This window comes from Quercus suber, unplaced genomic scaffold (genome assembly GCF_002906115.3).
Source record: "Quercus suber isolate HL8 unplaced genomic scaffold, Cork oak 2.0 scaffold_228, whole genome shotgun sequence".
Taxonomy (NCBI): Eukaryota; Viridiplantae; Streptophyta; class Magnoliopsida; order Fagales; family Fagaceae; genus Quercus; species Quercus suber.
This window is the reverse complement of record NW_027069686.1, coordinates 557,032-580,664: the sequence shown is the minus strand read 5'-3', so window position 1 is coordinate 580,664 and position 23,633 is coordinate 557,032. Positions and strand designations below refer to the sequence as shown.

Here is a 23,633-nt window from a genome sequence, read left to right as displayed (position 1 = left end):
GAAGTGTATGAAGGATTGATCTTGAGATATCAAAGGAATTTTTTAAGAGAACTCCCTCAACCACTAAGATATCCAAAGTAATTGAGCTAAACTTAGTTTATTAAATATATATTTTTCTAGTAGTTTATCAAATTTGAATTAACCATTTGACATTATTTTATTAAAGATAAAAATTAAAAAAAAAATCTATTTAAAGACTTAATAAATAAAAAATTAAATAGGTTTCCATCAACAAAACAAAAATTAAATAGATTTGACTGTAAAAAAAATTTGTAATTAAGTATTAAATTCTTTAATTCTTTCCTTTTAAAAAATAGATTGATTATTTTCTTATAAAAAATTGATTCTTTCCTTAACAAAATAATAAAATAATATGCTAACACAAGCCCATGGGTGACCCATTAGACCCAACCCGATAGCCCAACTCGCTAAAGACAAAATGGGCATTGCCCATGGGCAGGGTCATGGGCTAAGGTTTCCTCTTTCGGCCCAGCCCAACCTGGCCTATTAGCTAGTTAATAGCCCATTATGCCCAGCCCATTGTACCCATGGGCCAAGTGAAAAAGGGCCGGGCCGGCCTGACCCGGCCCATTGATGACCCTTAAGGCACATGAAGACTATAGAGTCATGATATCAAAATAAAACTACCACATGCATGTTTATCGGCAATTGCATCTCCAGCAATATAGGCATTTTCTCACCTAAGTGGGAGAGTAAAATTATATTTTCATTTTGCCTACTTACTTTTTCAAGACATTTAAAGAGACATATTACTTACTTTTTCAAGACATTTAAAGAGACATATTTATCATTTCTCAATCACCTTATAAAATACTAGTCTTATCATACGCGCTTTTGCGCATGAGATATAACTCTTTTTTTGGGGGGTTTAGTGTACGTGAGATTAGGAATTAAAGAAATTGGAAATTAAAAAAAAAAAAATAAAAGAAACTGGTGAATGTTGATAAAGTTAAAACCAAAAAAAAAAAAAAAAAAAAAACACACACACACACTAGCACATTTAGGCAGATTTACATTATATATCTGCTGCTATTTTTGGATCAAGTATTTCAGTGAACTCTTGTTCTTGATTGAATTCAAATAGCCGTTTTCTTTAAGCACAACATGGTGAAACGAGTAGGATAGTATTGAAAGGTGTACCAGATCTAGGCACATGAAGACTGTAGAGTCATGATATCAAAATAAAACTACCACATGCATGTTTATCGGCAATTGCATCTCCAGCAGTATAGGCATTTTCTCACCTAAGTGGGAGAGTAAAATTATATTTTCATTTTGCCTACTTACTTTTTCAAGACATTTAAAGAGACATATTTATCATTTCTCAATCACCTTATAAAATACTAGTTTTATCATAAGCGCTTTTGTGCATGAGATACAACTCTTTTTTTTGGGGGTTGAGATTAGGAATTAAAGAAATTGGAAATTAAAAAAAAATAAATAAATAAAAGAAACTGGTGAATCTTGATAAAGTAAAAAGGAAAAAGAAAAAAGAAAAAAGGGGAACATGGTCCTCAGGGAAATATCAAAGTGAATAGAGAAGTTTTTTATTTTTATTTTTTCTAGTTTTAATTTTTGAATAAGTTTGTTTCGAAGAAATGGATTAGTAGGAGAATATCTTATTTTGTAGACATTTTAGGTGGAGTTGGAGATATATTTTTACTAGGTTGTCTTTAAGTTTTATTTCTATTAAACCTAGGGTCTAAAAGTATTTTTAAACCATGTAAAAATCTAGTCCAAAAAGAGAAATCATCTTTAAATAGTATATATTATCTTTTCGTTCTTTCTAAAATTCTTTTACTCAAGTCACCTACGTTGGTGACCTTTGATACCAAACTTTTTTGTGATATATATTGCATTTTTCAAAACCTGTTTCTTAGCCTTAAAAAATAAATAGGAGCATTTTTCAGGGGTATATCGTATATGCAAAAGCAACGAGAAAATGTATAAATAAAACATTATAAATCGGAATATTTTAAAGTACACGTAACATTGAAGATTGGACCCCAGTCCACGAAACATATTCCCGTTAGTATTCGTATGTATACTTTCCTCACGCTGTAGGAAATCTTTATTAAGGCTGCATTATCTTTAAAAAGGACAAGGCTACTATTGCTTATCATTCAAAATTGTGATAACTTATAATAGAATGAAGCAACTTATTTCTAAACGCATAGTATAAGTGTAAAAAATGTAAGATTTTGAAAAACTAAAAACTTAACAAAAAATTTGAAGGTAAACAAACGCTTAATCTTAAGATGAAGATTAATTATGTGGGCTATATCATGGCTTCAAGTCGATTCAATTATGTGGTTTAATTATATATATATATATATATATTGATGGAAAAGTTTAATTATATTTGTAATTGAAGAATTTAATATATTAAGATTGTGATCTGATTGCTACTTTGTTTCTATATCTACTTTTTATAGATTTTTTTTAGATGTTTTTTCTTAGTGAATAAGGCAATTTAAAGTTGGTCTTTCTCAAATAATTAAATCTCATCTGGATAAAGCCTAACATTTGAGAAAGGATTCGACCCAAACCATATATGGATGAAATATGTTTATCCCACATATTAATTTTTTATCTCAATTTATGCTACCTTGGGCTTCACAACACAAGATAAAGCTGATTATTTGAGCCCAAAAAGTGTAGTTCTCTCAAGTGCACATAAAATGCAAAGGATCATATGGCAAACGTTGAGCTGACCCATGGTTAAAACAAGGACCTTATTCCTTCCTTTCTCCATGCAAGAGAACCAAAATTCTCCTACATTCCTTTCTTTTCCTCACCACCTTTCTACATAAATCCCTAACCAAGACATCTGTTCATCAACATTTCCCTGAATTCCCCTCCAATTTCTTGCTCCCAAAAAAATGTACTCCCCCGGCGGATTACCAACCCGGTCCACCCCGGTGTCCCGGCCCATAAAACGCCACCACTCCGTCCGGCACATCGCCCACCGGGTCCATGATAGCTTCACGTCCCGACTGTGCAAGTTGTTATGTGCCATTTTCTTGACACTTGTGCTAGTTGTTGGTTTGATCTCTTTCATACTATGGCTTAGTTTACGTCCACACCGTCCAAGGTTTCATATCCATGAATTTGAAGTTGTGGGCTTGGCCCAAGGTTCTGACATTACCCAGATTCAATTTAATGCATCGGCCCGAAATGCAAACCATAACATTGGGGTCCATTATGATTCAATGGACGGGTCGGTTTTTTACAAGGACCAGAGTATCGGGTCAAAATCGTTACTTTTTCCGTTTTATCAAGGGCCAAAGAATACAACAGCTGTGGGAGACACAATCACTGTGACAACGTTAAAAGAGAACGGTCAACGTTGGACGGAGATAATGAATGAACGTCGTATGGCTGGAGCGGTTGTGTTTCGTCTAGAAATAATCTCGATCATCCGATTTCAGATCTCCAAGTGGCATAGCAGGCCCCATCGGATGCATGCCAACTGTGAAGTTTCGGTGGGCCCAGATGGTGTGATGTTGCCAATTTATAAAGACAAGAGATGCCCTGTTTATTTCACTTGATTTATGATTCTTCTTTGTCATTTTCCTCTTTGCAATTCTTTATGTTTCTTTTGGTTTTGGTTATTGGGATTGGGTTTGCTTAGAAATCTAAAGTTCACGATTGCTTAACTTGGTGTACATTCTTTGAGGATTGGTTTCAAATTATTTGATTTGTAATATCATTATTGAGGAGAAAAGAAATCAACGAAAATCTTTTTCATTTTGAGCTTATAAATTTATTTAATGCTTATCTTGGTATACTCTGCCATTTGGTACCTCATTCCACCATTCTGATTCTCTAGCTTCAAATTCAATCTCCAATTTATTTGACATAGTTTTTACTTCTCCCCCTTCACAAATCTCTCAATAATAAACGAATTTTTTTTTTTTCAAATTAATAATTCATTTAAGAGTGAAGCTTGTGTCTATTGGACAATTCCCCTAAACACGCTAAGATGCAAATATGTGTTCGCATATCAACATGTCAAGTGGAACTAACTACTAGACACAAGTCCAACCCTTCCTTCAATGAAATCTTATATATATATATATAAGCTTTTTGCCCTTTGTTTTGGTAAATAGCAATGTTAGTAAAATGATTTTACAAAATAGACTTTTCCTGAACTATTCTTTTCAAAAGAAGAGTCCTATAAATAAAAGTTAAAACAGTGTTACTTAGCCAAATAATTTTAAGATAACATTATTTATATGTATAAAAAAGACCCTACCTAGCTATTGGTGTAAATAGTTGGATTAACGTGTAATTATTGTTTACAGGATCGTAATTCTATGTCTTTAACTTTCATAATAGCCCATATGGCTCACATCCATTGATTATCGTAAATAGGATTGCCGCCATTAGTTTCCTCATTTGGCCACCAAACTAAGATAGTTAAGGTTTTATCAACCCTTTTTATTTTATTTTTATTTTTTGAAGAAACAAACGCATGCACATAAGGGAGAGAAAAAATATTCTAATATAACGACACACCACAAACTCTACACAAACATGCCGTGCATTAATTCACTAGTTGGCTCTTAAAGTGAATAGCATATCATTTGATGTAACATGCATGAAAGCATATGCCATATGCATGATGACTAGATAGACCCTACGACATCTTTTGAATCCACTAGAAAAATTAAAAACTAAAGAGTGAAAATTTATTGATTTCGGTTTCTTAGTTTTGCAAACTTTAGCGGCAAACTTAATTCCTAAGCAAAAATATTCAGAACATAGATCTTCATTAATATCCTATCATATAGCAACTTAATTTTGATTAAAATGATTAAAAAAGAAAAAGAAAAAAAGAGCTATAGAACAAGGAAATAAAATACTATTCTTAAAAGTTCCAAAATTTAATAAAATTATAATAAGAATATCGAGGTGAAAGTGGCATACTGATTTGATATAGAAAAATAAAAAGCTAAATTGAAAATAATTTCCTCTAACTTCGGCCTAATTTGAATTCAGTTTTTTAATTTTCCTTTCGTTCAATTGCATCTTTTAAATTTGAATTTTATTCAATTAAGTGTGTGTTTGGCTTGCTTAATTTTGACAGTTTATTATTTTACTATTCAGCTTATTTTTATTACTATTCATGAATTTTACTGTACTATTACAATTAACTTTTTCTTTATCTATAATATTTTCAGCAATTTTTAGTTTTAACAAAATAAATGGATTCCAAGCAATACCTAAGACTTTTGGTTCGTGATAAGTTTTGCTTCTTTTTGAATTTTTTAAATTAAAGAATCCAACTAATTTTTTTGAAATTTATGTGCCCCCAAGACTCTTTTTTTTTTTTTTTTTGCAATATACAAGAAGATAAAGAAGATAATAGTTAAATAGTTGTCTTATTGAAAAGATGTTAAGCTGTGAAAGTACCGACATCATGGGAAAGACTGTATCTTAGAAAGAGCCATTCATACATCAACGTTCTAGCTAGCTTTTGTGCAAGGTCAAGGTTTGCTTGAGAAGAAAGACAGCCCCAGGTTACATGTACTGATCTGATCGGTGATGCCTAATGGCATTACATTTCTTAATTACACAGCTTCTTAAAAAGAACTAAAAGCAACTGGTAATCCCTTTCATATATGCCTTTTCATCTTTCTCAACAATGCACTAACAAAAAAGCATGGTATTTTGTTTGTAACTTGTAAGAATCCGGGAATGGTATTGGTATCAAGAGGACTTCAGTGCTAAGAAATCTTCTACATTTCTTCGTGCCGATCTACAAGCTTTACTGTATTGTCTTAAAAAGTATGGTTGTCCACCAAAGAGCCACCACCGAAGTGTTTTAGAAAAGTGTAAAGAAGCATTCTTTGAGTCTTTATGATTAATGGACAACGACTCAGCAAACCATTGTGCAAAAGAGAGTTTCAATCACTATTAAGTGTACTTTTGGAATAATAATATTTTTGTTACCAAATCTTAGTTATGTATATGACCATCTAAAAAGAGCCTTTGGACACTGAAAAACACAAAATTTTAACCCTCTTTTCTCACAAAAGTTGATTCACCAGACTAATTAAGTCCTAAAGCAACCTCTATATAATCCTAAGAAACACGTACCCCAGCATGTTCAGTGATCAATCCCTCGAAAAATAGCATTTTTCCAATATGTCTGATCTCGCAGAAACTTCGGAATCTCAACCTATTCTCCCACAAACCTCTAACCCTCAAGTTTCTATATTTCTATTTCTACTTGAGTTTGTAATCTTGTTAACATCGATCGCGGTGTTAATATGGCTGATTCTAACTCCAAAGAGTCCCATTTACATAATCACTAATGTCCACATTCCGCCCTTGCATGGTAGGAATTCCACATCACATGTCTACGTTTCCTCCTTGGTTGCTATGAATTCTACTTCAAATCACACAAGGGATCCCTCTATTCTATTGGATTTGATATTCTCAAACCCCAACAAAAGGATGGGCATCTACTACAAGGACATCTACATTACCTTATTTCATGGTGATGTTCATATTGGCTCCAAGTTATTGCCAGGCTTCTACCAAGGCTACAATAATGCAACGACATATGAAGTGCTAGTGGAAGCTAACAATCAGTTCTGGAAAGAAATTACAAATGGAACAATAGATTTGAGGGTTTGCTTGGAAAATGCTGTAAAATACAAGATATTCAAGTCCAAGACAAAGCATCATCAGATATATACTGAAGCTTATGTGCCAGTTGGTTCAAATGGGAGGATGCTAGAAAGAAGAATATAAAGCTACACCACATTTCCAATCAGATAAAAAATTGAAATCAAGGTTTGTTTTTGTTCATGGACTTAAGTTTGAATTATTTACTTTTCCATCTTGTAAAGTCCGTTTGAGATCCACTTATTTTGCTGAAATTAAATTTTTTTTACTGATAGTACTCTGGATAAATGTAAAAATTAGCTGAAATAAACCTATGAATAGTACCAAAAAGTACAGTGGAACCATAAATAATAGCAAAAATAAGCTAAATAGTAAAATAAACGGACTTTTTAATTTTTGCCAAACAAACATTAATTAAGTATAATTTCTTCCATTATCATTGTTTTTTATTTGCTGAAGTTGGTTTGGCATCTCTACAAGCTAGCCAACAAATATAGCACTCTGAAGCATATGATAATAGTTTAATTACTGGAAGCCTGTGGCTTTGTCTTCCGATAAATTCACACAACTGAACATGCATTTTCTCAGTTCCCCTCGGCCCTTGTTATTTTTCATAAATAGTCTCTCTTGGACTAGAACAAGATGTTTATTTATATTTTGTCATGCAATAACTGGTTTATTGCAATGACTGCATGCGCTATTAGTACAGATAAGAAGCTTGATATATAGGTTTTCATTCCTTAAAGATTCTTAAATTCCTTATACATTCCAAGCACAAACATATGAGCTTCCACATAGCTTCTTTCATGTGCAACTATGAGGCTTGATTAAGGTCATTACGCGTGAGAAAAAGCATGAAAGCAGCCCCGAAGAAAAGAATGATTCTTCTTGTCCATATAACCTGAACAACATGCACCCACCTCTAATATTCCCCTTTCCCTTTGATTAACAACCTTCAAATGAAAGTCTCAAGCCTATCTCCCTTATCCTCATAAAAATCAGTGCTTCTCCTACCATATTTAATTCTGAAATGATATGTAATTCCAGTTGAAACCTCCTTCTGATCATCTTTCTCCACAACAAAAAGATGTGTGAAGCCAAGAACTTCTATATATGGCTGCTCCAAATTGTAGCACTCTTGGGTATCCTAGCCTTGTGTCTATGGCTAATCTTACGTCCCAAACCTCCCAACTATACCATTGTTGACATCACCATCCCACCAGGCTCATTAGCCAGTAGTGAGGGTCAAAATGCCACCATCTACTATGACCTTGAAATTGAAAATCCAAACAAAGACTCAAGCGTATATTATGATGACATTTTGTTCACTTTTTTTTATGGTCAGGATACAGTAGGACAGAAAACAATACCTTCTTTCCATCAAGGAAGAAGTAAAACTCGTCAAGTAGTTGATTATTTGGAGGTCAAACCGAGTGTTTGGAAATCTTTTCACAATGCAATATCAAATGGAAAAGCCGAGTTGAAGGCGAGCTTATTAACTAAAGTTCGATATAAGACTTGGGGACAGAGGAGTAAGCATCATAAATTAGATTTGGTAGGTAAACTACCAATTGGCTCGGATGGGAAGATTTCAGGTAAGAAGAAAAAGATTAAGCTACGCCATTCTTCCAAGAAATGGAGAAGGTATAAAGCTTGAATCATTATGGTTGGTAATTACTACATGATTGGATGTTTTTGTATCATTATACACAGAAAGAAGGGTTGTGGAATTACTTTGTTTCTAGGTTAATCTACAATTTGTTGTCTTATATCTGTGTAGTGTTTTACTAAGTAATACTTGTGTAGCACACAAAAAAGAAAAAAAGAAAAAAAAAATCTATATGTTAATACAATTGCTTGGAACTTGAAAGGCTTTTTTTAATTATCTTTTCCAGGTGAAAATGTTTCGAAGGTTTTACCATAATTGATTATCAATTCTTTCTCTGGTAACAGGCTTCTTTTACGTCAATTAGAGGCAGCCAAGCTCGAGCAATACCAATCTTAAGCTTTCCGAAATCCAAATGCAATATATTTGATTAGATTTCGACCATTCTATAACATCTTTACTCAAAATTTTCTTTAAGGTAATTAGGAGGTAAGACAGCCATTAAGCTCAACTATCCTTGTAAAGTAAGCAAAGGATTTGCTCAAATGTTAGAAAGTTAGTTGTAGCATGCGAAACTACAGAGCAATAGTGTGAATCCAATCTTGCATAGCAACAAAGTATTCCAATTTTTTTTCAAAAAACAAATGCTTATTCTGCAAATTGGTTAAATAATAAATGCACGTCAAAGGATCCCATATTGTGAGTCAAAACACGGCTTTAAAGTTATAATAAGCACAAAGTACATGAAATTTGTTCTTGCAAATTGGAGATTCGAATTTACTATTCAGTGGCAGGGGAAGCAATAAATTCATATTCAATTGGGAGATTCGATTTTACATGAAAACTATGAGCTAAAAAAAGAATGTCTATTTGGCATCCATTTACTTAGGAAAGGATAAATTGAAAGGAAGAAGAAGAGGCAATAAAAGCAAACTAAAGTACAAGTAAAAGATCTTTTTTTTTTTTTTTTTTTTTTTAAGCTAAAAACCAATTAATAAGGTAAGGCGGGGAGCAATCCTATTCTGCATGCAATTCTTTTTCGTCAACGTAGCAGAGAGACTATGGGCCCGTTTGGTTTGTGTTTTCAAACAACATTTTTTAGTTTTTAAACAGTATTTCACGCATTTCAACACACTTTTTCACTCACACATATTTCAAAAAACTACAAACAACAATTTTTAAACTACTCGACCAAACATCCCCTATATTTTTCCCTTTTTCCCTCAAGTTTTCTCATAGGTATTGGGTTAGCAAGAAAAGTTTGTAGGAAATATTTTTAACTTTTTCTTGATGCACAATTTTGTTTACAAATGCGGAAGATTTGAAGAAAACCATTCCTTGCAAGAACGTAGTTAATGGTTTGATCCACACTTTTTCTTGCTAACCAAAGGAATAGAAAATTTTGAAAAACAGTGAAGTTTTTCTTTTCCTTTTATTGTCAATCATTCGGAGGCTTAACACAAACAGATTTTCTACCCCTAATATGGATCCTTTTCTGCAAGCACCCATTGAATTTTTCTAGCAGCTGCCTTGTGCTTGTCCCAAGCCCAAATTCAAAACTAGCTTGCTCCCCAACTCAATGAAGAAGTTTGAGTCCTGAACCTACCATAAACCCTAGACTTTATGATGCTGGGGAATCCATTCAAGTTGTAGTTTCCATAAACTCAAAGTTACTATAAAATTTGCCACAGATCTAGATTCAATGCCAAGTACAGTTCTTTACCGCTAAGCAAGGAAGTGCCTAACAAGCTAGACGTCTATTAGGAGTCGGACAACCTTTGTGCCATCCAGTTGGGTCTCAGACCGAATCCAGAACAGCATATCATTAGACGTCCTACTTAAGGAACCCTTTTCTTTGAAGTCTGGAATTGGGTAGCAATTTGTCTTCGCCACTCACGAATTGGAACCTGCATAGCAACCAAAAGAAATGTAAAACAAATCCATGTATAGTAGCTCCAAATTTCCAGTCAGTCAGCACCAACAAGTTTGGCTGACATGCTCAGTCATCCAATCACGGAATGGGTAATACTTGTTGCATACAAGCTGTTATACAGTTTTACACACCCTATTTTAGAACTGTGTAAAAAAGAGTTAACAGTTCGTCTATAACAAACACAACCTTCACGGAGCACATCAAAATAACAAACAAACTAAAGAACATAATAATACAATCCTTACAGCTGGGAAGCCACCATAATCTCCAGGTTCTTTGATATCCTTGGTGACACAGCTAATAGCAGCAAGCCGGACCTGCAACTCCATGTGAATAGATATCTTGTTTTCAACCCAACATTTTTACTCTCTAGTTGATGAAATGCAGCCCCATAGTAATTCTAAATATCTTAAGATTGAAGCCATGTGCACTCCATATGAACAAATTGAAAGAGCACAGAAGCACATTTTAAGTATGCGGGCGAAAGATGAACATTTCAGGGTTTTATGAATTCACTTCAGAGTTCAAACGAGTGCAGAAAAGGGAGTAAAAAACTAGTAAACCACAGCTTGGATGTGAAAATTCTAAAGCCAGATAAAGTTAAATAGTCTCCTCTCCTGACAAAATTTCCAATAAAATCAGATGTGAAAATATTTTAAATGGTTTATACATTATCACTACATTATGCTACAAAGACAGCCTTCTTTTAATTACAAAGTTGACTCCTTTTATACTGTCTAGCCAAAAAAAAAGTTTATACCTTCGATACAATGGAAACATGATCCCGAACAGCTACCCTTCCCCCCAAAGTTACGTAGTCTCCTATCCTGAAAAGAACATACAAGACAAAGTTGTAAATCTTAATTCTTGGAAAATTAACTTCTCCAAGTACTTATAAAGGGAAAGTTGGTTAAAGCTATTATACTAGGAACTTGATAAATAAATGAACAGTTGAAAAACATTGATTAAAAGTAACATACGTCACTGAACCCGCAATCCCAACTTGTCCACAAAGCATACAACCTCTCCCAATAACTACATTATGACCAATCTGCAATGCCAACAAGACTACAAATCACAAATTCCAGAATTAATTGAATACGAATCAAGAAGGCAAAAAACCAACCTGAACTAAATTATCTATCTTTGAGTGATCCCCAATTACTGTATCTCTCCAACTGCGTAACCAAATACGTGGTGGAATTATTACTCCAGCCTACAGCTTCAAGTTCAAACTGATACAGAAAATATGTATATGCACATGAACACACTATAAATGACACTCAAAAGCCATTACATGTCTCACCTCCCCCTGTCAATGCATGTATTTGCACCAATCTCCACATTGTTCCCTATCCTAGCATTCAGCATCTGAGAAGAAAAAACATGATGTCTAAAATAGGGTACTTTATTGCTGATCCAAGAAGGAACAAGAATACCCAAAGAAGACAATATAACTAGTTAGGTTATAAAAAAACTTTAGTATCACCAACCTGAGGCTTCTTCAACATGTTCCCATTCTCATCCACAAAAAACCCAAACCCTGCAGGTCAACAATGTGGCACTTGCTATCAGAATATAGAAATGGATTTATAATAAAAGCTCAATTTCACATTGAAAATAGTGTTGTTACCACAACAAATAACTCCTATAATTAAAGAAGTGTAAAGGGGAGGAAAAAATATTGGTATGTTGAAGGTTTAGTGTTGGGCCATTATTTAAAATTTAAGATTAAGGTCTTCAAGCAAGGAGCATTACAAGCAGCATAGGTGGCAAGAATTGAATAACAGGTAGCACCTAGCAGAACAGATGAAAAACTAAGATATATTCTACACTATTCCTCAGTAACCACATGTACCATGATACATATCAATAGTTCAGTACCAAGTCTGAAAAGTCATTTATCAAAAAAAAAAATGTTGAAAAGTCAATCACTTGATACATATCAGAGTCAGTAATATGCAAGGGAGAAAATTTGATATCAGTTAATAAAAAGACAACTAATGAACCAAGCTGATAGTTACCAAGCCTTACCATCTTGACCAATGCAAACTCCATTGTGGATTACACACGAATCACCAACAGTGCAATTAGTGAGTACAACATTATACCTGGAAAAAACACAGTGGTTTTGTTAAATGCCTATTAGGATAAATGTTTTTTTATAAGTAGAAGCCATATTAGTATAAATGTAAATGATTTATGGACTTAAATTTGATAAATTGAGCCATATGTGTACACAATACATGTGTATGCTCTTGCATTCACACATGCACACACCTAAAGAGTGCAGGAATAACAATGATCAGGCTTAGTGTCACAACCAAAGAAAACCACTAATAGCTACATTTGTGTTATACCCCAAGAAGACTAGTCAAGTTACAATTGGAGGATCTAGTAAAAGTTTATATAGCCTACATTAACGTAGCACACTTACAATTTGGGACTCAACACACATCCGTGCAACGCATATTATCATCCAATTTAATCAAATCCAAACAACCTAGCATATCACATTCAGGATTGCTGAAAACAAATCTGACATATAAGTTACCAGTCTACCATCATACACGAATTAATAGTCACAACTCAAACTAGCATAAGCACATAACCAGCAAGTTAACTTGCTTCATTCTTCACCTTTTTTTTCTTTTACAAGTATTCTTCACTTTGTTCATGTGTAAGACCAATTTTATTATTTTCCAATATTTTACAAATGAAAAGGGAACCAACAAAAAAAAAGGTTGGGGCACAAAAGTTGCTGCCCAATATTTCCAGATTATAATTTAAAGAATCAAACATTTTAAAATGTCCTCCTTTTTTTGTTTGATAAGTAACATGTTAAAATGTTCTTGTTATTCTGTATTTTCTAGGAAAAGGCAATGAACCTACAGGAACTTTTCATGATATTTCAAAAAATTCAGGGCTTTTAAGGAACTTAACCTTAATCAAGAAACCAAATCCATTAATTAAATACAAGAAAAGGGGTGAGGGAATGACTAATCAACACATTTTACTCTGCTTATCCATAGTGTGTCACTACATAATAAATCCCTCAGGAATTTTTTATTTTATTTTTAACTTTATTCTTAGTGCACATAGGCTTCAGTGAAACTGAAAAGACGAATGAGCAGTGAAGACTACCATACGATATAAAGATCACAGTAACACCACATTGGAATTATACCAAATTAGTTGCAATATCTCTGTTGCTGCATAAAGAAGAAACTTCACCCTATTTTTGTCAATTGGCCGATTGCAACAGAAGGTCCAATAACAGTCCCTGATCCAATATGAACATATGCACCAACAACAGATTTTGGATGAACTATGGCACCCATCTCTATTAGTGCTGTTGGGTCAATGCAAGCCGACTTGTGGAAAGTTCCACCACCATTATGCCATCTTTGAAACTCTTGGTAACGTACTCCAGGACTATCCTCTAATCTTAGAATTCAAGGCATGTGAGTATGTGACATAGTGACAAATGCCAGTTAATGTAAGTCATTGAACTAAAACCACATGAACTTCAATAATGCATGCTTATAAAATTCTTTTAAAAAATCAAAATAATTCTAAGCCCAAAAAACAAAGAAAATTTAATAAGGACAGTTGACATCATACTGAAATGAAAACATTGCAAATAAACTTCATAACCCATGTCAACAAAGCAACATAGTCTTTTGAATTTCAGTAAAAATCAATCATCATTCATTAAAAAGACCTCAAGCTAAACTATTATTACATTACAATATATAAAACATTTGCATTTACTGGGGAGGTTTTTAACACAACAACATAAAATGTGGTCAGCGCCTAGCATCTCAATGATCTCGTAGTAACTGTAATGCACTTAGCAATATTAGACTACGCGCTGTGCTTAATGTTTTTGGACAATGCCTAAGCTCACTTCTCAACAAGCCTTCACCGTGAGTATTTCCCCCTTTTTTTTTTCTTTATAAAATTCATACACGCATTCATTATAAGCTCAATCAACAAAAACGCATATCAAGCATCTACAACGTAGTATATAGCAAGACATGTACTAGTCTCTAACCGGGTTTACTCTCACAGATATTTTCACAAACAGTTCTAGTGCAAAAATAAATAAATAAATAAATAACTTCAACCTCACAGTTCAACAAGACGCACCAGAAGTATCAGAGGAATCACCAGACCCAGTTTGGCCAGCGCCAACAGAGAAGCTGCAACGACTAGTGCCATTAGTCCACGGAGATAAAGCATGAATATAGGCCCTTTTGTTCAAGGACACGAGGTGAGACATTGCAAATTTTTTAACAGTGAGTGCCATGGCTGAGAGAAGAATGGGTCTTATTACGTTGTTTTATGTATTATTATTATGTACTTGTGTTATGTAATGTGAGTTGAAAGTTGAATTTCTGTTTGGGAAATGGGAAAGAACGAGGGTGCCTCGGCTTGTCTGCTACTGAACTCTGAAGATTCAGGTACGGACAGAGACAGAGGGGGCATTCTCGTTATTCCAACTAGGTAATAAGGGTAGTTCGGTCTACCACGTGATAATGTATTCGACGGAAGGTTGTTGCACACGTGTGCTTCCATCCGGCATATAATTATAAGGTATTTTGGTCATTAAATATTTAAGTTGTGTTAAAACATTTTGGTAAGCTAAATAATTATCATATCAGTTTAGATTTTTAGCTAAATTAGTTCAATAAAATTCAATTTTGTAGTTTCTTTTTTTTTTTTTTTTTTTTTGAGGAAATTCAGTTTTGTAGTTTAGCTATTTTAAAAAATAAAATAAAAATTTACACATACATCAAATTAGATATTCCTTCTTTTACTTCATTAAATATTTATTTTTTGTTTCCCAAATATCAATCACCAAAGACCCAACCCCTGCCACACGTAGCCATGGTCAAACCAAATAAGCTAGCCACCACCGGAGATGATAGATTTGGCTACTAGCTAAAATAAACTCCGATCATTTACACAAATCACTAGCCTAGACTGGAGATGAACAAAACACAACACCACCAGTCAACCGTAGCACGACACCACCATATACAACGAAACCCAAACACAATCATACGAAAAACACCCAGACACTCACATTAAACAAATAGATCCAAAAATTTTGATTTGCACAAGTTGTAGAAGACATATTTGTTGGGAGAAGATTGAGTCGTTGGAACAATTTGAGGCTAGAAGCCCCAATAATGCCACTGCTCCACCAACTACCATAACCCAGCGGATTTGCTCTGATCTGTGGCTTACTATGAGAGAGAGAGAGAGAATTATCTCGCCACTAGTAAAGAATTATGTTCATTGTTTACTTTTTTTTAATAGTTAATTTGTTAAGTATACATGAGGTTTTCAGGGTGTTTAGTAATAATTTTAGCATAAAAAATATTAATCAACTTGATGAAAATGCTCTTAGGTCTATGAAATTATTAGGCTGGTCATTCAGATTTTTTTTTTTTTTTGAGTGGGACAAAACTTTGGAAATAGAATATATTAAAAAATTTCAATTAAATCGTTAATTAATATAAAATGCACACAAATGTTATTATTTTTAAGGACAATTAAATTCAATGCAAATATGTATTTGAATTTAATTGATCAATTTAATGTACTGCACTTAATTTTTATCTTATTTTTTGGCCCTTGGGCGAATCCCTAGATATTCATATCAATAATTCTATTTACACGCAAAATTCACACATTTTTTTACTATTGTTGAGGAAGCACATTATTGGTGTATAATAAAAGCAGTGTTAGTGATGGACTACATGAAAGTAACAATGCACTAATCAAAGCTTGCCACATGACTTGTGATGTTTTTGTTGTTTTGTTTTTGTTTTTTATTTCCAACATTAATTGTTTATATTCACATACTCACCCCACCACCAAAAAAAATCACATACTCAAAGAGTGGATGTGCCTACATGTATTGACCGCTAATTGGATGAGAAATAATATTTAATTTTCAAATAAGTTGTGATGAATTGTTACTTTTATATATATATATATATATTTTTAAATTGAGTATTTCTTTTATAGAAGAAAATCAGCTCATATTATTGAAGCAAAGTTAGCCAACATCAGTTAAAATTACATTATTAATGTGTGAATGAACATCTTCTATCCACAAAGAAAACCCGCTAACATTTTAGTATGTTTAGCAAGATTATGAGCAACAAAATCACTTTGTCTACAAACATGATTAAATTAATAGAACAAAATGAATATGTTATAAGCTTTGCCTCAACAATAAAATCACCATATAAGGAGAATGAGCCTTCAATTACTACTCATAGCTTTGATGATAATCTCTGTATCCCCCTCTAAAATAATGAAAGAGAGGCTGAGTTTTGTTTGAATTGAGTATTATAAACGGTACCATTAAGTTTATTATATAATTTGTATAAATTAATGTGTCATTGAATTGACTAATCTAAGACTGAATCTTGTCGTATTTTAAAGAGTAATATATGAAGGGGAAAAAAATGATTACGCTTATGTTGTATGATTCGGATTTCTAAGCTTGATTGCTTGAGATGTAAATGAAACTCTTCAACCTAGGAATCTACAATATTTAATATTTGGAATTTATTTATAAACGTGAAAAGACTTTTAGTTTTGCTATCATTATTTGTGTAACTAATTAATGATGTTCGCCTCATGAGGCATGATTTTTAGTGCTATGTACCAGTCATTGGGATGGAAGATTACTTCACATCCTCTACGGTATGCTCTCGTCTCAAGCTAAAACGAACCAGTCACCCCTTGCTAGTTCTTCTTTATCGGGTTGTTAGTTTTGTAGTATTTCACTATTTTTTTAACTGGTGTTTCCAATTAATTGGTTAGAACTTGAAAATCTCGAAGTTGTTGTGATTATTGCTTGAGGCCAATAAAATAGGGCCGTTTGGTAATATTATTTTAGTGATATTGTTTATATTTTTTTTAAATATGTATGGGTGAAAAAATGTGTAAAAATTATAGTTCCAATTTTTAATGAAAAAATTGTTGAAAAGTAAAATTTGTGAATTCTATAAACGGTGAAAAGGGCTGAAAAGTCAAATATATACTGCTATTGTTTATAAACAGTAAATCTGAAACGCCTGCTGCAGCAGACCAAAAAAGAAAAAAAAAAAAAGGCTGGATCTAAACAGAAAGTTAATATATATTTTCAAAAACACCTTCCTTGAAACTAGCTACCTCTCATTTTTTATTCATATGGCTAAGATTGTTTTAAACTACAAGAAAATTTCCCCTTGTCCGTCATTGTTATCTTCTTAGCCTCCCCGGCCCACTGGATGCAAATCACAGTTATAGACCTAGGACTAGCTATCATTGAATATTTGCTTCCTCCCAGTTTTTTATTCATATGGCTAAGATTGTTTTAAACTACATGAAAATTTTCCCTTGTCCGTCATTGTTATCTTCTTAGCCTCCCCGGCCCACTGGATGCAAATCACAGTTATAGACCTAGGACTAGCTATCATTGAATATTTGCTTCCTCCCAGTTTTTTATTCATATGGCTAAGATTGTTTTAAACTACATGAAAATTTTCCCTTGTCCGTCATTGTTATCTTCTTAGCCTCCCCGGCCCACTGGATGCAAATCACAGTTATAGACCTAGGACTAGCTATCATTGAATATTTGCTTCCTCCCATTTTTTATTCCTATGGCTAAGATTGTTTTAAACTACATGAAAATTTCCTCTTATCGTCATTGTTATCTTCTTAGCCTCCCGGCCCACTGGATGCAAATCACAGTTATAGACCTAGGACTGGCTATCATTGAATATTTGCTTTCATAGGTCAATAATGCATTATTTTTTATTATTTTCCACAAATTGTTAAGTTGAATTTAGAATAAGGATTGACTTGATTTTGGCCTAAGACTCCAAGAAGAAACTAAATTAAATTATTAAGAGCTCCAACTCTCCAAGAATGAATTTTTGTACCTAGCCTAAGGTGTAACAGAGAGAGAAAGTAGCTCCCTCCCATTTTCTATTCATATGGCTAAGATTGTTTTAAACTATGAGAAAAATTTCCCCTTGTCCGTCATTGTTATCTTCTTAGCCTCCCCCACTGGATGCAAATCACAGTTATAGCCCTAGGATTAGCTATCATTGAATATTTGCTTTCATAGGTCAATAATGCATTATTTTTTATTATTTTCCACAAATTGTTAAGTTGAATTTAGAACAAGGATTGACTTGATTTTGGCCTTAGAACTCCAAGAAGAAACCACACTTTAATTAAATTAGTAAGAGACTCCAACTCTCCAAGAATGGATTTTTGTACCTAGCCTAAGGTGTAACAGAGAGAGAAAGTCCTTCAGGGTCTCAGCAACTACGTATTGAGAGATTTTCGTTTTATCATTATCATGGTACAAACATTCAGAAAGTAAACTATGATTCATTCCCGTATAGTTCCTAAAGTCATTCAATTGCATATGCTCTTTGTCTTCCTTGCCCTCCTATGGGATCTGGCCTATGCTGACCCTCCATATCCCAATTGTTCAATCACTGGTAACTATACAGTTACTAGTTCATTTCAGAATAATCTTAACAATATCCTCCATTCTTTATCCTCGAATGCTTCCATTTCCAAATTCTACAATACATCCACTGGAAATGACGTACACGAATAGAGTTTATGCCTTATGGCCTCTACATGTGCCTTGACTATGTTACTAGTGAAAGCTGCGGCGAATGCATAACGGAGGCTTTACGAGATATCTTAAAGCTTTGTCCAACTGGTTTAGAACTTGAAAGTCTCGAAGTACTTATGCTTATTGCTTGGTGTCAATGAAATATTTTTCAAAGTCAGAGACAACCTATGGAACACTTAATTTATATTTTCAAACATGCACCTTGACTGTTTTATGCTACTAGAAAAATTTCCCTTGACTGTCATTGTTAAAAACCGATGACATATCAACATCCTGTAGTTAAGAAACAAATACCGTAGAATAATATAAGAAATAAAAGTCCCATTGGATGCAAATCACAATTGTAGCTCACTAGCCCCTGGATTAGCTATCATTGAATATTTGCTTTCATAGGTCAACAAAATGCTTCTTTTTTCTTTTTTTTTTTTTTTTTTTTTTTTTTTTTTTTTTTTTTTTTTTTTTTTTTGCAATACAGTCAACAAATTGGCAAACCTTGAATTTAAAACAATGATTGACTTGATGTTGGCCTAGGAGCTCTAAGAAGAAATTGATCATTGATTAAATTTGAAGAGAAAGGGGGAAAAAAACAGTTACTATGTGTATTCGGTAAAAATTAAAAGACCAGCTTATTTTAATATTTAGCTTATTTTTTTTACTATTCATGGGCTCCACTGCACTTTTGTTACTATTCATGAGTCCTACTATACTATTTCAACCAATTTTTACTTTTATTTATAATACTTTCAACAAAAAAATTTTAATTTCAACAAAATAAGTGGATCTCAAACAAACCTTATATATAAATAACTAGAAAGATTTCAGATGTCCATTATTTCGATGTAAAACGCTCAGAAAGTGAAATATGGCTCAATTCCACATTGTTCTACCAAAAGTCTTTCAATTGCATATGCTCTTTGTCTTCCTTGCCCTCCCATGGGATCTGGCCTATGCTGACCCTCCATATTACAATTGTTCATACAGTGGTAACTATATAGTTCCTAGTCCATTTCAGAATAATCTTAACAATATCCTCCATTCTTTATCCTCGAATGCTTCCATTTCCAAATTCTACAATACCTCCACTGGCAATGGCACAGATAGAGTTTATTTTCTCTACATGTGCCTCGACTATGTTACAAACGAAAGCTGTCACGACTGCATAACTACGGCTTCACACGATATGTTGAAGCTTTGTCCAAAACCAACAGAAGCAGTGGTATGGGAGGAGATATGTCTATTGCGCTACTCCAACAAAAGTTTCTTTGGCATATTAGACGTCACAGGAAATATGCTCTTAGATAACGAGAAGTTTAATTCACAACCAGAAGAGTTCAAATCTATTATGAACGTGACATTGAATACGCTTGCTTATCGGGCAGCTTTCAATCTTTCAGCTAACATGTATGCTACTGGAGAAGCAGCCGTTCAAGACAAAACACTCTATGCTTTAGTACAGTGCACTAGAGACCTGTCTGCCAATGACTGCAATTTATGCCTTCAGAGTGCTACAGCAGATATTTGAGGATCTACTATTACTCCGTTGGTGCAAGACTTCTCAGTCGTAGTTGCTTCTTGAGATATGAATTGTATTTCTTTTATGGAGGCACATCTAACCCTTCACAACTGGGAGGTAAGTTTTTGCAAACAATAACACCAATTTCGATATGTATATATTATAATATTCACTAGTGATAATTAATAACGAGCTGCAAATGATGGCTTTCAAATGCAGTTATTGGTCTAGTTATCATTATCGCTACGGTTGCACCAGCATGCTTGGCTGTAATACTTCTGGGTTCCTATGTTTATTGTCATGGGAGGAATAAAAATGGTAACAAGAACATGTGATTATATATTGGCTAAATTATTTATTTTTGTCCTCTTAAAATTTGGGTTAGTTCGATTTTGGTACTTTGATATTAGAAAGTTAGGATTTTGGTCCCAAATTATTATTATTTTTTTAAGTAACAAGTTTGTTGCTCCACTTCCGAGGGCAGTTCTACTTTGGTCCTTCAAATATGAGATTGGTTCGATTATGGTCCCTAAAATATTGTTTGTTTGAGTCGATCCCTTAATACTGAAGGGCCTCAATATCCTTTTAGTCATGCAAACATAAAAATAGATGAAATGACCAAATAATTTGCTTCTTTAAATTTTAGGGACCAAACCCATATGCTTTAAATTAAGAGACCAAAATTGAGCTACACCAAATTTAGGGATTAAAAGTATAATGTCACCTTATATTTATTGCTAGTTTTGCTCTACCATTTTCTACTTTAAAAAAAAAAAATTATGATAATGATTTTTTTTTTCCAATTCAGGGAAGAAAGAAATTTTAGAACAAGGAACGGTTCAAATAATCAGTGATACCAGTCTCTTAGACTTCCATCACCAGCATTTTCTACGAAGATATGAATCAAAATCTCAAGAATTCCCTCATTTTAATTTGGCATCTATACAAGTAGCTACCAACAACTTTTGCGATTTAAATAAACTTGGACAGGGTGGCTTTGGCCCCGTTTACAAGGTAATAGCATTTCTTACAAACTAATACCAATGATAATTACAATAAGGGAATAACAGCCCATCCTTGATTTCTAATTTTATATTTTTTTAATTAAAAAAGAAAAAGAGACTCATATGTGTGGTCACTGTCCAATTCACTTAAACCACCCACATTACATCTTGAAACATTAAGCATTTCACTTTTATGTTAGCCAGCTGAACCGACAAATGATCTATTATAGGGTCTACTAAGTGATGGAAAGGAAGTGGCAATTAAGAGGCTCTCATGCTACTCTGAGCAAGGTTTAGAGGAATTCAAGAATGAGGTTCTATTGATAATGAAACTACAACACAAAAATCTTGTAAGGCTTCTGGGTCTTTGCGTAGAAGGAGGAAAAGCTACTTGTTTATGAATTAATGCCCAATAGCAGCCTAGATGTCATTCTCTTTGGTACGTTTCCTGACAACTTCCTATTTTCTTACTTAAATTGACTCTTGAATTAACTTTGTACATATTCAGGAATAACAACACATAGATGTTGTTATATTAAAAAGCAAAAATGACTTCTCTGAATTTCTTTCCATTTTTTATGGTTAAGATCCAAGGAAACGTGCACAACTCAATTGGAGGAGACGTCTTAATATTATAATTGGAATTGCACGTGGAATTCTTTATCTTCACGAGGATTCTAGACTTAGAATTATTCATAGGGACCTAAAAGCAAGCAATGTGTTGTTGGACTATGACATGAACCCTAAGATCTCAGACTTTGGAATGGCAAGGATCTTTGTAGGAAGTGAAGGTGAAGCTAATACAGCTAAAATAGTTGGGACATAGTGAGTAAGCTGCTTTCTAAATTTTCGATTTCATTTAGAGTCTATTGGATGTTTATAGTGATGCACTCTTTCTTAGGGGGAAAAAAATCATACCATGCCATATATTTTGATTACACTTATGTTAAAAATAAATAAATAAATAAAAAATCCTTGGCATGTAAAAATATTCTTACATTTATGTTGACCAGAAACAAAATTCATACCATGCCTATTTAAGTTTGCTTAATCCGTACATTAATTTTTGTTTACACAAAGATAGCCTAAGTGAAGGCTCTAAATTTTTTACATTTTGTGCCATATTTGCAAATGAAAGAAAGCGGAGTGTATGAGGCTTATAGGTATTACTCCCAAGCAATGAGAAGGCCCTACCCCTACGTGATATATATGCTTTCACTTACTCCTAATTCTAAATGATAGTGTGTCTTTTATTATTTAATTTTGTACTACCGGTTAATTATTTGTTATCTTTAAATATATAGCGGATATATGGCTCCGGAATATGCTATGGAAGGATTATATTCTATTAAGTCTGATGTATTTAGTTTTGGAGTACTCTTGCTTGAGATCATAACTGGGAAAAGAAATGCTGGCTTCCATCAATCAAAACGTGCTCCCAGCCTCCTAGAATATGTAAGTTTATTTGTTTCAAGTCAAGACTACTTGTGAGGCTCACATTGCAGTCAAAAATTGTCAAACACGTTGAATCATGGTGCAGGCATGGAAACTTTGGAATGAAGGAAAGGCATTGGAGCTAATGGATCCTTCATTGATTGACTCATTCAATCGAGATGAATTTCTAAGATACGTACATATTGGACTATTGTGTGTTCAAGAAGATGCGCGTGATAGGCCAACAATGTCAGCTGTGGTTGTAATGTTGAAAAGTGAAACTGTCACTCTTAGCCAACCTGAACGACCTGCCTTTTCTATGGGGAGATTCACTGATAATAGCGCAACAGGTCCCGATCTGTCTACGGCTTATCAATTTCCAATATTGAGCCACGGTGAAGGATTCATAAATTCGAAGCTTCATTAATGCCTTATCATTTGTGTTGTATAGAAATAAAAGTCTCTATTAGCTTGTAATTGACTTTATAATATATGTCATTTATAGTTGGTCATGTTAACAAATGTCTTTAGGGTAATTGTTATTTGTTAATAAACTATAATAAAAAAGTTATAACACCACTTTTATAAGAAATATAAAAAACTATCAATAATTATTATTTTATCATTCTCTCAATAAAATGTTTCTAAAAATAGCTCATAAATCAATGCCCTAAGGGCATTGGTTAACATTACCCTTTATGGTTTATACTTTATACATGTAAACGTATAAGATGTGCTGAAAATGTAAATATTAATAATAATGTAACATCCTTTTTTCTTAAACATAAGAAAATGGAATTTTATCAAAAGTTGCCAAC

The 23,633-nt window shown here is 33.4% G+C and overlaps 4 protein-coding genes and 1 pseudogene across 5 annotated transcripts; 4 read left to right on the top strand and 1 right to left on the bottom strand.

Annotated features, from left to right (window-relative positions):
* Positions 1–2,661: 2,661 nt before the first annotated feature.
* Positions 2,662–3,764, top strand: LOC112036304 (NDR1/HIN1-like protein 3). Its single transcript, XM_024069114.2, has one exon. It carries the CDS (start codon positions 2,904–2,906, stop codon positions 3,570–3,572), a length of 669 nt encoding a protein of 222 aa, XP_023924882.2. The 5' UTR covers positions 2,662–2,903; the 3' UTR covers positions 3,573–3,764.
* Positions 3,765–6,067: 2,303 nt separating this feature from the next.
* Positions 6,068–8,429, top strand: LOC112036303 (protein NDR1-like). The gene has a single exon (XM_065780223.1). The coding sequence runs from the start codon at positions 7,748–7,750 to the stop codon at positions 8,315–8,317; it is 570 nt and encodes a 189-aa protein (XP_065636295.1). The 5' UTR covers positions 6,068–7,747; the 3' UTR covers positions 8,318–8,429.
* LOC112036302 (NDR1/HIN1-like protein 3) lies at positions 6,175–6,786 on the top strand. The gene has a single exon (XM_024069112.2). It carries the CDS (start codon positions 6,175–6,177, stop codon positions 6,784–6,786), a length of 612 nt encoding a protein of 203 aa, XP_023924880.2.
* Positions 8,430–9,869: 1,440 nt separating the features above from the next.
* On the bottom strand, positions 9,870–14,838 carry LOC112036340 (probable UDP-3-O-acylglucosamine N-acyltransferase 2, mitochondrial). Of its 2 annotated transcripts, XM_024069154.2 has the most exons (10): positions 14,352–14,832; positions 13,434–13,641; positions 12,234–12,310; positions 11,693–11,742; positions 11,506–11,570; positions 11,326–11,377; positions 11,180–11,250; positions 10,960–11,026; positions 10,445–10,516; positions 9,870–10,173 (listed from the first exon to the last, which is right to left on the bottom strand). In XM_024069154.2, exons 1-10 carry the CDS (start codon positions 14,509–14,511, stop codon positions 10,105–10,107), a joined length of 891 nt encoding a protein of 296 aa, XP_023924922.1. In that variant the 5' UTR covers positions 14,512–14,832; the 3' UTR covers positions 9,870–10,104. The 2 variants fall into 2 exon arrangements, with proteins under 2 accessions (XP_023924922.1, XP_065636294.1); XM_065780222.1 differs by lacking the exon at positions 10,445–10,516 and having other exon boundaries at positions 14,352–14,838.
* A 4,887-nt stretch (positions 14,839–19,725) lies between these two features.
* LOC112036333 (cysteine-rich receptor-like protein kinase 10) lies at positions 19,726–23,242 on the top strand (annotated as a pseudogene).
* Positions 23,243–23,633: the final 391 nt, after the last annotated feature.